At 44.9% G+C, this 10,130-nt stretch overlaps 1 protein-coding gene across 1 annotated transcript in view; it reads left to right on the top strand.

Annotated features, from left to right (window-relative positions):
• Positions 1-719: 719 nt before the first annotated feature.
• The window catches only part of PARP4 (poly(ADP-ribose) polymerase family member 4), a 73,827-nt gene continuing 64,416 nt past the window's right edge, over positions 720-10,130 (top strand). Inside the window, exons 1-4 of the mRNA XM_052649956.1 lie at positions 720-806; positions 5,955-6,087; positions 7,280-7,481; positions 9,948-10,017. Coding sequence (XP_052505916.1) covers positions 5,956-6,087; positions 7,280-7,481; positions 9,948-10,017 — 404 coding nt within the window. The 5' untranslated portion in view covers positions 720-806; position 5,955. The remainder of the gene's footprint in view (positions 807-5,954; positions 6,088-7,279; positions 7,482-9,947; positions 10,018-10,130) is intronic.

Here is a 10,130-nt window from a genome sequence, read left to right as displayed (position 1 = left end):
GTCGCAGAGTCGGACAAAACTGTGTGACTGAACTGATCGCCCCTCTATCAGTGAGTGGCCAGCCCCTCCTCTCTGGAATGGCAGATTGTTGTTGTCCTTGTTGAGTCCTTAAGTCCTGTCTGACTCTGCGCGACACCCCCGCCCCACCCCTTCCCCTTGGATTGCAGCCCTTCAGGCTCCTCTGTCCATGGGATTCTCCAGGCAAGAATAACCGGAGTGGGCTGCCATGCCCTCCTCCTCCAGGGGTTCTTCCCGACCCAGGGATCGAACCCGTGTCTCCACAATTGGTAGTCCGATTCTTTACCGGCTGAGCTACCAAGGAAAACACATATTTCTAATTACTCAGTAACACTACCAAGAACTACAAACTCTCAGAATCCTGCACTAAAATTAGCGTCATGTTTCCCCAATCTCAAATCCTCTCGAAATTGTTCTTTTCCCGCTCCGGAAAACTGCCCTCCTTCCTCAAGCAGTACCACCACCGCTTTCCCCAAACTACGAAGTTTGGAGGTCTCCTCACAGCCCAAATCCCGCCTGAAACATGAATCCGAGTCCTGACGCTGGAAGAGCGCACGCAGTCCTGTCGCCGTCCGCGGCGCTATCCAGGTCCGCCGTGCGCGCCGCGGCCAGTCCAGGGCGGCGCCGGAACCCGTCCAGGGCGGCGCCGGAACCCCAGAACCCGCGGCGGGGGCGCGCCCGGAACCCGGAAGGGCCTGGACCCGGGAGTCCCAAGTCCTGAAGGCCTGGGAGTCAGAAGCCGAGAACTCGGGGGCGCCAGCGCCCGAGTGGGCCGGAGCCTCAGGCAGGTGCGTGGGCGCGGCTGCGGGCAGTCAGCTGAAGGTCCGGGGGTGAGGCCGGCAGGGGACCGCGCCGACCGTCCGGGGAGGGCCGGTCCCCTCGCCGCGGCGGCTGCCGCCGCCGGCCAAGAAACACCCCCGCTGCCGGGTGCCTCGGCGTGTCCCCAGCTCGCAAAAGTGAGCCGATGGAGATAGAACTTAGTTTTTCCTTGGGTGGTTTTTTTTTTTTGGATAGTTTTTTCTTGTTTCCAATGTGCTAAACAGGCTTTCTCCTGAAAGTTAGGTTCCAGAGAAAGAAACTTGCCTAATACTGCATTTTGGTGACTAATCAGGGAATGTAGCCCGACCTGGCGAGTGAAGGGAGCCCCGGACGGAAACACGGAAGGTACCTGTGAGTCCAAAGTGGAAAGCCCGGAAATGAGTAGCTGACGCCTCGGGAAAGCGCACGGACGTGGGTGCAAAGTCTCAGCTCCTTAGAACAGGCGGCTGCGTGTCCTTTGCCATTGCAGGGGTTTTAACAGTCCCTTTAGAGATGGGCGGAATTAATGACATTTGAGCCCAGAAATGCAGGTAGTGTCAGAAGGGTTTTGGGTTTTGTTTTGTTTTTTTTAATACTCCTAGGCTTAAATTCCGGCTTCCCCGGTGGCTCAGATTGGAAAGAATCCGCCTGCAATGCAGGAGACCCAGATTCAATCCCTGGGTCAGGAAGATTCCTCTGGAGGAGGGCATGGCAACCCACTCCAGTATTCTTGCCTGGAGAATCCCCATGGACAGAGGAGCCTGGCGGGCTACAGTCCATGAGGCCACAAAACGTATGACAGGACTGAGCAACTAAGCACAGCACACAGCAGGCTTTCATTCAGGCTTGGAAGAGTTTATAGTTAGCAATTGTTTGCTGAATGCCTGCTGCTGCTAAGTCGCTTCAGTCGTGTCCTACTCTGTGAGACCCCATAGACGGCAGCCCATCAGGCTCCCCCGTCCCTGGGATTCTCCAGGCAAGAACACTGGAGTGGGCTGCCGTTTCCTTCTCCAATGCCTGAAAGTGAAAAGTGAAAGTGAAGTCGTTTAGTCTTGTCGGACTCTTAGCAACCCCATGGACTGCAGCCTACCAGGCTCTTCCATCCATGGGATTTTCCAGGCAAGAATACCGGAGTGGGTTGCCATTGCCTTCTCCTGTTGAATGCCTACTGTGTGCCAAAAGATGTCTAGATTCCAAGGATATAAAGATGACCAAGGACCAGCTGTTCACATAGGCTTGCCATCCTGGAGACACTGATAGAGTGCAGGCCTTCCCATAATTACAGAGAGATGTGTGATTAAAGCCCATGTTGTGGGCTCTTGAAGTGAAGGGAAAGTATTAGTCCCTCAGTCCTGTCCAACTCTGTGATACCATGGGCTGTAGCCTGCCATGCTCCTCTGTCCATGAAATTCTCCAGGCAAGAATACTGGAGACTGTTACTGTTTCCTTCTTCAGGGGATCTTCCCTACCCAGGGTTTGAACCCAGGTCTCCTGCATTGCAGGCAGGTTGTTTACTATCAGAGCCATCAGGGAAGCCAGGGGAGGAAATGCCAGCTGTAAAGATGCCAGATTGGGTGGCAGTGAGCCTCTTGCTCCCAGATGCATCCATAGTTTCTAGATAGAGACAGGATTTGTGAGGGGAGTGCTGGAGTTTCTTCAGACCTGAAGCTGAACTGGGCCTGATGGGTAGAAGACACCCAGAGCTCACATACAACAGAGCAGTCTCCAATGAAGATGTGAGATTGAGTTCATGTAGAGAAAGTTTGAGAAGAAGAAGATCTTGATGGGTGGTGTATGTCTGTCAGGAAACTGCTTACAGGAGAAGAGGCAGGTGTTTGAGGGAGACTCCAGACAGAACCTGCAGGAAGACAGGAGTCAAGGCCAGACTTGAAGTTTCACAAAACTTAGTGTTAGTCTCTCTCCTGCCCATGCAGCCTCTGCTGTACCAGAGGAGGCTCACTGCCACCCAATCTGGCATCTTTACAGCTGGCATTTCCTCCCCTGGCTTCCCTGCTGGCTCTGACAGTAAACAATCTGCCTGCATTGCAGGAAACCCGAGTTCAAACCCTGGGTAGGGAAGATCCCCTGAAGAAGGAAATGGCAACAGTCTCCAGTATTCTTGCCTGGAGAATTCCATGGACAGAGATTTATTAATATGTTTAAAATCTGTATATTCTGGTTTCACAGTGTGAATGTACTTAATGCTACTGAGCTGTATGCTTAAAAATGGTTATTGTTGTTCAGTCATTCAGTCGGACACAACTCTTTCCAGCCCCATGAACTGCTTCCCCGTCCTTCTCCGTCTCCCAGAGTTTGCTCAAACTCACATTCATTGAGTTGGTGATGGCATCCAACGATCTCATCCTCTGTCGTTCCTTTCTCCTCCTGTCTTCAGTCTTCCCCAGCATTAAGGGTCTTTTCCAATGAGTCTGCTCTTTGCATCGGGTGGTCAAAGTATTGGAGCGTCAGCTTCAGCACCAGTCCTTCCAATGAATATTCAGGGTTGATTTCCTTTAAAAATGATTAAAATGGTAAATTTTAGGTTAGGTATACGTTGTGCTAGTTATGTCCAACTCTTTTGCAACCCCATGGACTGTAGCCCGCCAGGCTCCTCTGTCTGTGGAATTTTCCAGGCAAGAATACTGGAATGGATTGCCATTTCCTTCTCCAGGGGATCTTCCTGACCCAGGAATCAAACCTGCGTCTCCTGCATTGCAGGTGGATTCTTTACTGCTGAGCCACCAGGAAAGCCCATGTATACTTTACCACACAGGAAAAAAAATGTATAATGAACAATTTTAGATAACCAAATACCTGATGACAGGGTAGGAGTTAAATAACAGAAAGCTTATGCACCACTACAAATTCTTTCAAAGAACATTTAGTGCCATAGGAAAATTCTCATGAAAAGTTAGAGAAACTGTCCATAAACTTAAATAAACAATATGAATAAATAACTTTATGTAAGAATACTGTACAAAATAGTAATGATATGGGGAAAATAATACCAAAAAGAAATATCGCAGTATCAACAGTTGGGGTTGTTTCTGGATGGAGGGATCACAGGTGCTTTTTCTTTAATACATGTGTACTATATACACTTGTGCAGAGTTGGTGGTATAGTGGTGAGTGTAGCTGCCTTCCAAGCAGTTAACCCAGGTTCGATTCCCGGCCAACACAGTGTTCTCAGTGTTGGAGACTGAGAGCAAGGTGGATGAACCTGAATAGCATAGTCTCATATCTTTCACAGTGTCTATCAGCATTCTTGTTTGTACGTAGTGCTAATTATGAATCCATCTGCATGTGAAAGACAGTCAACACCTGTGAAGTTATGGACTTAGTAAACATTAATGCCGCTGAAAGGCAGAGTTAAATCCAGGCACTTCTGTTTAACCAGATCTTAGACCATGTAAGAAACAAGAAATGTGAAGCCTTAGTTTGTTGATTGTTGGGCAGACACCACTAGGTCCTGGGTGTGATACACCAGTGTGAGTGGCGGCAGTGGGAGGGTCCCGGGGAGAGGAACAGTTGTGTGGAGGCCCTTAGGGTTTGCCAACCTGAAGAAAAGCCACCTTGGCCAGGATGAGGCTGCGAGGAGGCCATGCTTTGAACTCTGACAGGAAAATTGAATTTCATTTGAAGCATAATTTTCAAAATAAGAAAATGGTTGTTCATGCTTCAGTGTGGCGAAGGAATGAGAGGCACACGGGAGCAGAGGTTGGCAGGAAAAGGAAACAGGTTCCACTGCTGGGGGTGGGGGGAGGTTGTGGGGGGTGAGGGTTGCTATAGGGGTGGGAGGGAGCCTGGCTCCAGGGATGGGGGGAACAGGAACAGTTGCCTATGGCAGGTGCCCATGGCAAGTGGGGCCTTGACCTAGGACTGCACCCCAGTGGGGGCTGGCCAGGAGGAGATTGGACATGTCAGGGGCCCACGCTGAGACCCAGTAGACCTGTGCTAAACTGGGGGTCGTTGGCACACAGGTGCATTCTGGGTCTCCCATGGACACTACGGCCCAGCAGAGGGCCTAGGGTGGGACTCCAGCCAGGGAAACCCAGCGATCAAGGACAGGTGCAGCGGGGGAGGCCATCCTGAGAGGTCACTTGCTCACTGACCATCTTCAACCCAGTGGGACCCGCAGACTTCTGGAAAGTACCAGCTCACTGTGGACAAGCTCTCAGAGAGACTCCAGTTTCAAAGCCTGACAAATAGCTACTGTCTATTAAACCCAGTATCTCACCATTCATTAGTTTATTATTAAATACACATAAAAGTTCTTTCAGTTAAAAATATGTTTATTTTTCTTAGAAGTAATTCTTTTTTTCTATGTCATATCTAAAAATAACTATTTTTATTACTAATGGTTCAAATTTTTTTCCCCACAATGGTTTTACAGAAACTTGTGTAACTAATGAGTCTCTTTAAGTTTAGAGAAGAATTATATGTAAAAATTCATGGCTTCACTGTCACATAATCAGTTTTTAATTTAGAAATAAATGCTTCTATGGTCTTAAAATGGGCTTCCCTCATAGCTCAGTTGGTAAAGAATCAGCCTGCAATGCAAGAGACCCCGGTTCAATTCCTGGGTCGGGAATATCCACTGGAGAAGGGATAGGCTACCCACTCAAGTATTTTGAGGTTTCCCTTGTGACTCAGCTGGTAAAGAATCCGCCTGCAATGCAGGAGACCTGGGTTCGATCCCTGGGTTGGGAAGATCCCCTGGAGAAGGGAAAGGCTACCCACTCCAGTATTCTGGCCTGGAGAATTCCATGGATTATACAGTCCATGGGGTCACAAAAAGTTGGACACAACTGGGCGACTTTCACTTTCATTGTCTTAAAACACACCCATTTATAACTGAAATATGCTACATTTTCATTAAGATGAGTATCATGAGTCTATGCAAAAGGATCTTGGGGTGTTACAGTATTAGCCACAAAAATTAGAAACCAACATACAATTTACAAATTTGGATAATGTTCAGATTTTGTGATTATAACATGATTGCAATATCTTTTCTAAAAAAATAACGTCCAACTGCCCCACGGTTTTCCTGTAGAACAATTCTAAATTCACTGTCGACTGTATTCACTGGAAAGAGAATCCTTAAGGACTCTGACTTGAAACTTTTTTTCCTACAGGATGACTGTGGGAATCTTCGCAAACTGTACCTTCTGTTTGAAAGTCAAGCACTTAACTCGTCAACAGAAAAGAAAACTACAAACTGATATTAAGGAAAATGGTGGAAATTTTTCCTTTTTATTAAATGCTCAGGTATTTTTAAATTTTATGACAACTTTATGATAAACATTGTGCGTTACCTGAGGGTAAGTCATGGTTAGAAGGGCAAGCAGAGGAAATCGGCAGCAGGAGAAAGCCAGAAAAGGCAAGAGAAAGTGCGCAGTTGTTTCCAGTTTTCACTGTTGTGGACAGTGGTGTGCTGGATGTTTTCCTGTCCCATCCTCATACGTTTCTTTAGTTATTTCCTTAAGAGTAAAATGAGCAGCTCAAAGGCGTTCATTATTTATTTTAATTTGTTTATAATTTTATCAATTTATTTTTGAATAAATATGAAGTATCTACACACTGTAGAATATCTAAAAAGTAAAATAATAATAAGTTAACTTATTTCCCACCATGGTTCCCGATTCTGGAGCTGCTCTCTGCATAGACAGCACACACGAGGACACATGAGTGCACATGAGCACACAGCTCTGTTTCAGCCCAGACACAGAAAACACACATTCTACACTTACTTTTCCACTTCACAATTTTGAGAGATCATTCCTCACTGTCATGTATCAAACTACTTCCTTTGTTATAGTACCTGGTGTGCACATTTCAGATGTTTATATATATTGAAAAATAATGTCCAAAAAGATTGCAAAGATTCTAAAATTAGAGACCATGTTGGCATTCTCTACCCAGAAAATGGACTGAGAATAGGCAAGAATTATTCATCCATCCACAGAGATGGTGAGATAGGTAAAGTCATGTGATTCTGCCTAACTGGTGGCAAATTGGGACATTTCATTTCTGACATTCACAGGCAAAATATTAAATGCCAGAGAAGCACCCAGTACCTCCTGGCTGGAACAGAACGTGCATCGTAGAACAAGCAGGTTCCCTGTGGGCTGTGGTCCAGGAACTGGCAGGTGGAGTCGGCTCCCCCAGTGACCCAGAGGGAAGCGCAGCCTAGGGGCAGGCCCTGCATTTCAGGCCTGGGGTCTAACAACTGGACTTCAAGTTTTACTTTTTATGATGAGGTAGTTAGTTGGTTAATCAATTATGGTACACCCATATCCATACTCTGTTGATTTTTTAAAACTTTTATGTAACTAGAGATTGTCATTCATAAGAGTTTTATAAATCTAAGAAATATTAGTACCAGTGGGGTGAAAAACAGGTACAAATAATTTATTTAATTTTTGTTTTTACTAATGCATAATTACTTGTTTTTTCTCAGTGCACACATGTAATCTTAGACAATGCTGATGTTCTGAGCCAGTATCAGCTGAAGTCTATTCAGAAGAACCATATTCTTATTGCAAACCCAGATTTTGTATGGGAATCTATCAAAGAAAGGAGACTGCTGGATACAAAGATTTATGGTCCCAGTGAGTCACTGGACATCACACCAACTTCCAAAGAAGAATGGAGCAGCTCTAGTAAGTATTTCATGTCAACTGCCTAATATATTGGGCTTCCTTGGGGCTTCCCAGCTGTCGATAGTGGTAAAGAACCCACCTGGCAATGCAAGAGATGTGGGTTTGATCCCTGGGTCAGGAAGAGCCCGTGGAGAAGGAAATGGCAACCCATTCCAGTATTCTTGCCTGGAAAATCCTATGGTCAGAGAAGCCTGGTGGGCTGTAGTCCACGGGGTCGCAAAGAGTCATACACAACTTAGCGATTGAGCATACACACTTACTGTATTAGAGTTTCTACAGTAAACATTTTGGTTTATCAAAGATATTATTGACAAAAGATTATCCAAATACTATGAAACTAAGCAGGCTTCTTGTAATCCCAGAAAAGGGTCAGCAAACTAGTGAAGGGCAAAAGACTACTTTAGCAATAGAAATAGATTTCTCAATATTCTGTCTGGTACACTCAGATTCAAAATGACTACAAAAACACTGGTAATCTCAGAAAGCTTGATGTGTAATTTTTTAATCTGTTCAAAATTTTATTGTCATACAAAGGCTACATTAGTAAATACAACAAATACTATGAGGCAATTTTACATTTATTAAACTATTGTTCAAAGCATAAATTTACACATTGTATATACACTGAACATATCTGCTGAAGTCAGCACTGGTCTTCCACTGACATTTGATACGTCTTAGTGAAAGATGTTGACTTTACAAGATTTTTTAATGTGATTCCTTAATATGAAAACTTGTACTATTTGTATGTAAATTGTTTAATGGGGAATCCAGTGAGTAGGCTTCCATCACCACGACATCCTCCATTTTGTTGCATATTTAATTTTAAATGCATATAAGGTAGGGCAAAGTGTCAAGTTTAAATCTGAACACATTACCTAAATCTCCCAATTACCCACAGAGAATTATAGATGAAAGCTGGTTTGATCTGGTCCCAAACATCTAATACTAATGGTTTTTGTTTGCAAGAGAATTAACAGAATAAAATTGTTCACATTGTTCCACACTGGAATGTAGACTAGACAAACTTCACCTGCTACTTCAGATCTTTCTAAAGAAAGTGCTGACGCCTGTTGAAGTGGAGAAGTTGTCTTGGAGGCTTGGCTGAGTGGGTGAAGGCACAGAGAAGAGCTTTAATCATTGTGTCCAAAGTGATTGCAGCATCCTCCCCTCTTGCCAGTCACTGAATGACATCCTGTGATAAACGGCTGGCTCTGAAAAAGTGTTCAAAGCAGATAATTTGTGGAAAGAGTCTGCTTCCATGCTATCAGAGAAAAGCCAGCCTCCTATATTCAAGAAGAGAGTTTTCCACAGTTTGATCAAGCTCATCACAGGATGGACCTCATGGGCTGCTTGTAAATTTCATCCTTGTATTTCTTGTGAATCTTTGGGATGGTATTGAAGTCCTTAGACAGTTTACTTGCAAAAGAACCATAAACCCCATCATTCAGATAATACACAAAGTCTGGCTCATCACTTCTGGTATTTTATATTCCAAAGAAAAATGTATCACTTTCAATAGCTTTCTTTTCAATGATGTTAATAGCAAATGTAAAGGCAGAAGACACCTAGTATCTTCTAGGTCCTGAAGTTGTCTTAACGCTAGATCCTTCTGGAAATTGGAACATCCAGCACCGGGCTGGCAACATACAAACCTCTTTCAGCTGAAGTTTAGTTCCTGTGACCGTCCCCCCTTCCCCTGTCCACAACGTATAGCGTGTTCATTGTGAGGCTGAGTTCTGCAGCCACGACACACACTGGGCATCTGATAGAGCGTGGGTGTTTACTTGAGAGTCTTTGCAGGCCCTTGAAATATGAAATTTGACCTCAGTAATTTAGACACCAAGTTCCTTAGCACATTCAAAAAAAACACCTATTGTTCTTCAGGGTAGTGCCACCCTCAGTGTTACCTTCTGCTGCAGTAGGTAGTGAGACCTCAGAGAAGGGGAGATGCGGCAGGGCTGATCCACGCCCACAGCAGCATACATCAGGCCTGCAGACTGGAGCTGCGTGGACGGTGCCAGCGCCCCCAGACCCAGGACAGGAGAACCAAGTGAGCCTCACAAAGTAGTCTAAATTACAAGTCTTTTAGGTCTCCTGCATTGGCAGGCAGGTTCTTCACCACTAGTGCCACCTGGGAAGCCCATAGCTAATTTAAAGTGAAAGTGAAAGTCACTCAGTCCTATCTGACTCTTTGCAACCCCATGGACTGTATAGTCCATGGAATTCTCTAGGCCAGAATACTGGAGTGGGTAGCTGTTCCCTTCTCCAGGGGATCTTCCCAAGCTAGGGATCAAACCCAGGTCTCCCACATTGCAGTCGGATTCTTTACCAACTGAGCCATAAGGGAAGCCCGTAGCTAATTTAAGGACACCTAAGAAAACATAACAGCATGGCAAGATTTATTGTTAACTAACTGTAATATATATTTGAGTATTAAACATGCTTTGTTTGTTTTAATTCTAGGAATGGAAATGAATGATTCTTCACTCCTGGACAGTTCCACAGAAAGGGAGAACACTGTTGAACTCACTAAGTAATCTACTTCTGATCTTTAAGACTTGACATAGTTTGTGAAATGTTTTGTAAACCTCAATATTAAAATGCTATTAGTACATCAGTATTTTTATAGTATTTTAATTTATCTTG

The sequence above is a fragment of the Budorcas taxicolor genome, chromosome 12, assembly GCF_023091745.1.
Source record: "Budorcas taxicolor isolate Tak-1 chromosome 12, Takin1.1, whole genome shotgun sequence".
NCBI lineage: Eukaryota > Metazoa > Chordata > Mammalia > Artiodactyla > Bovidae > Budorcas > Budorcas taxicolor.
The sequence above is the reverse complement of the archived record's forward strand: the minus strand, read 5'-3'. Positions and strand labels throughout refer to the sequence as shown.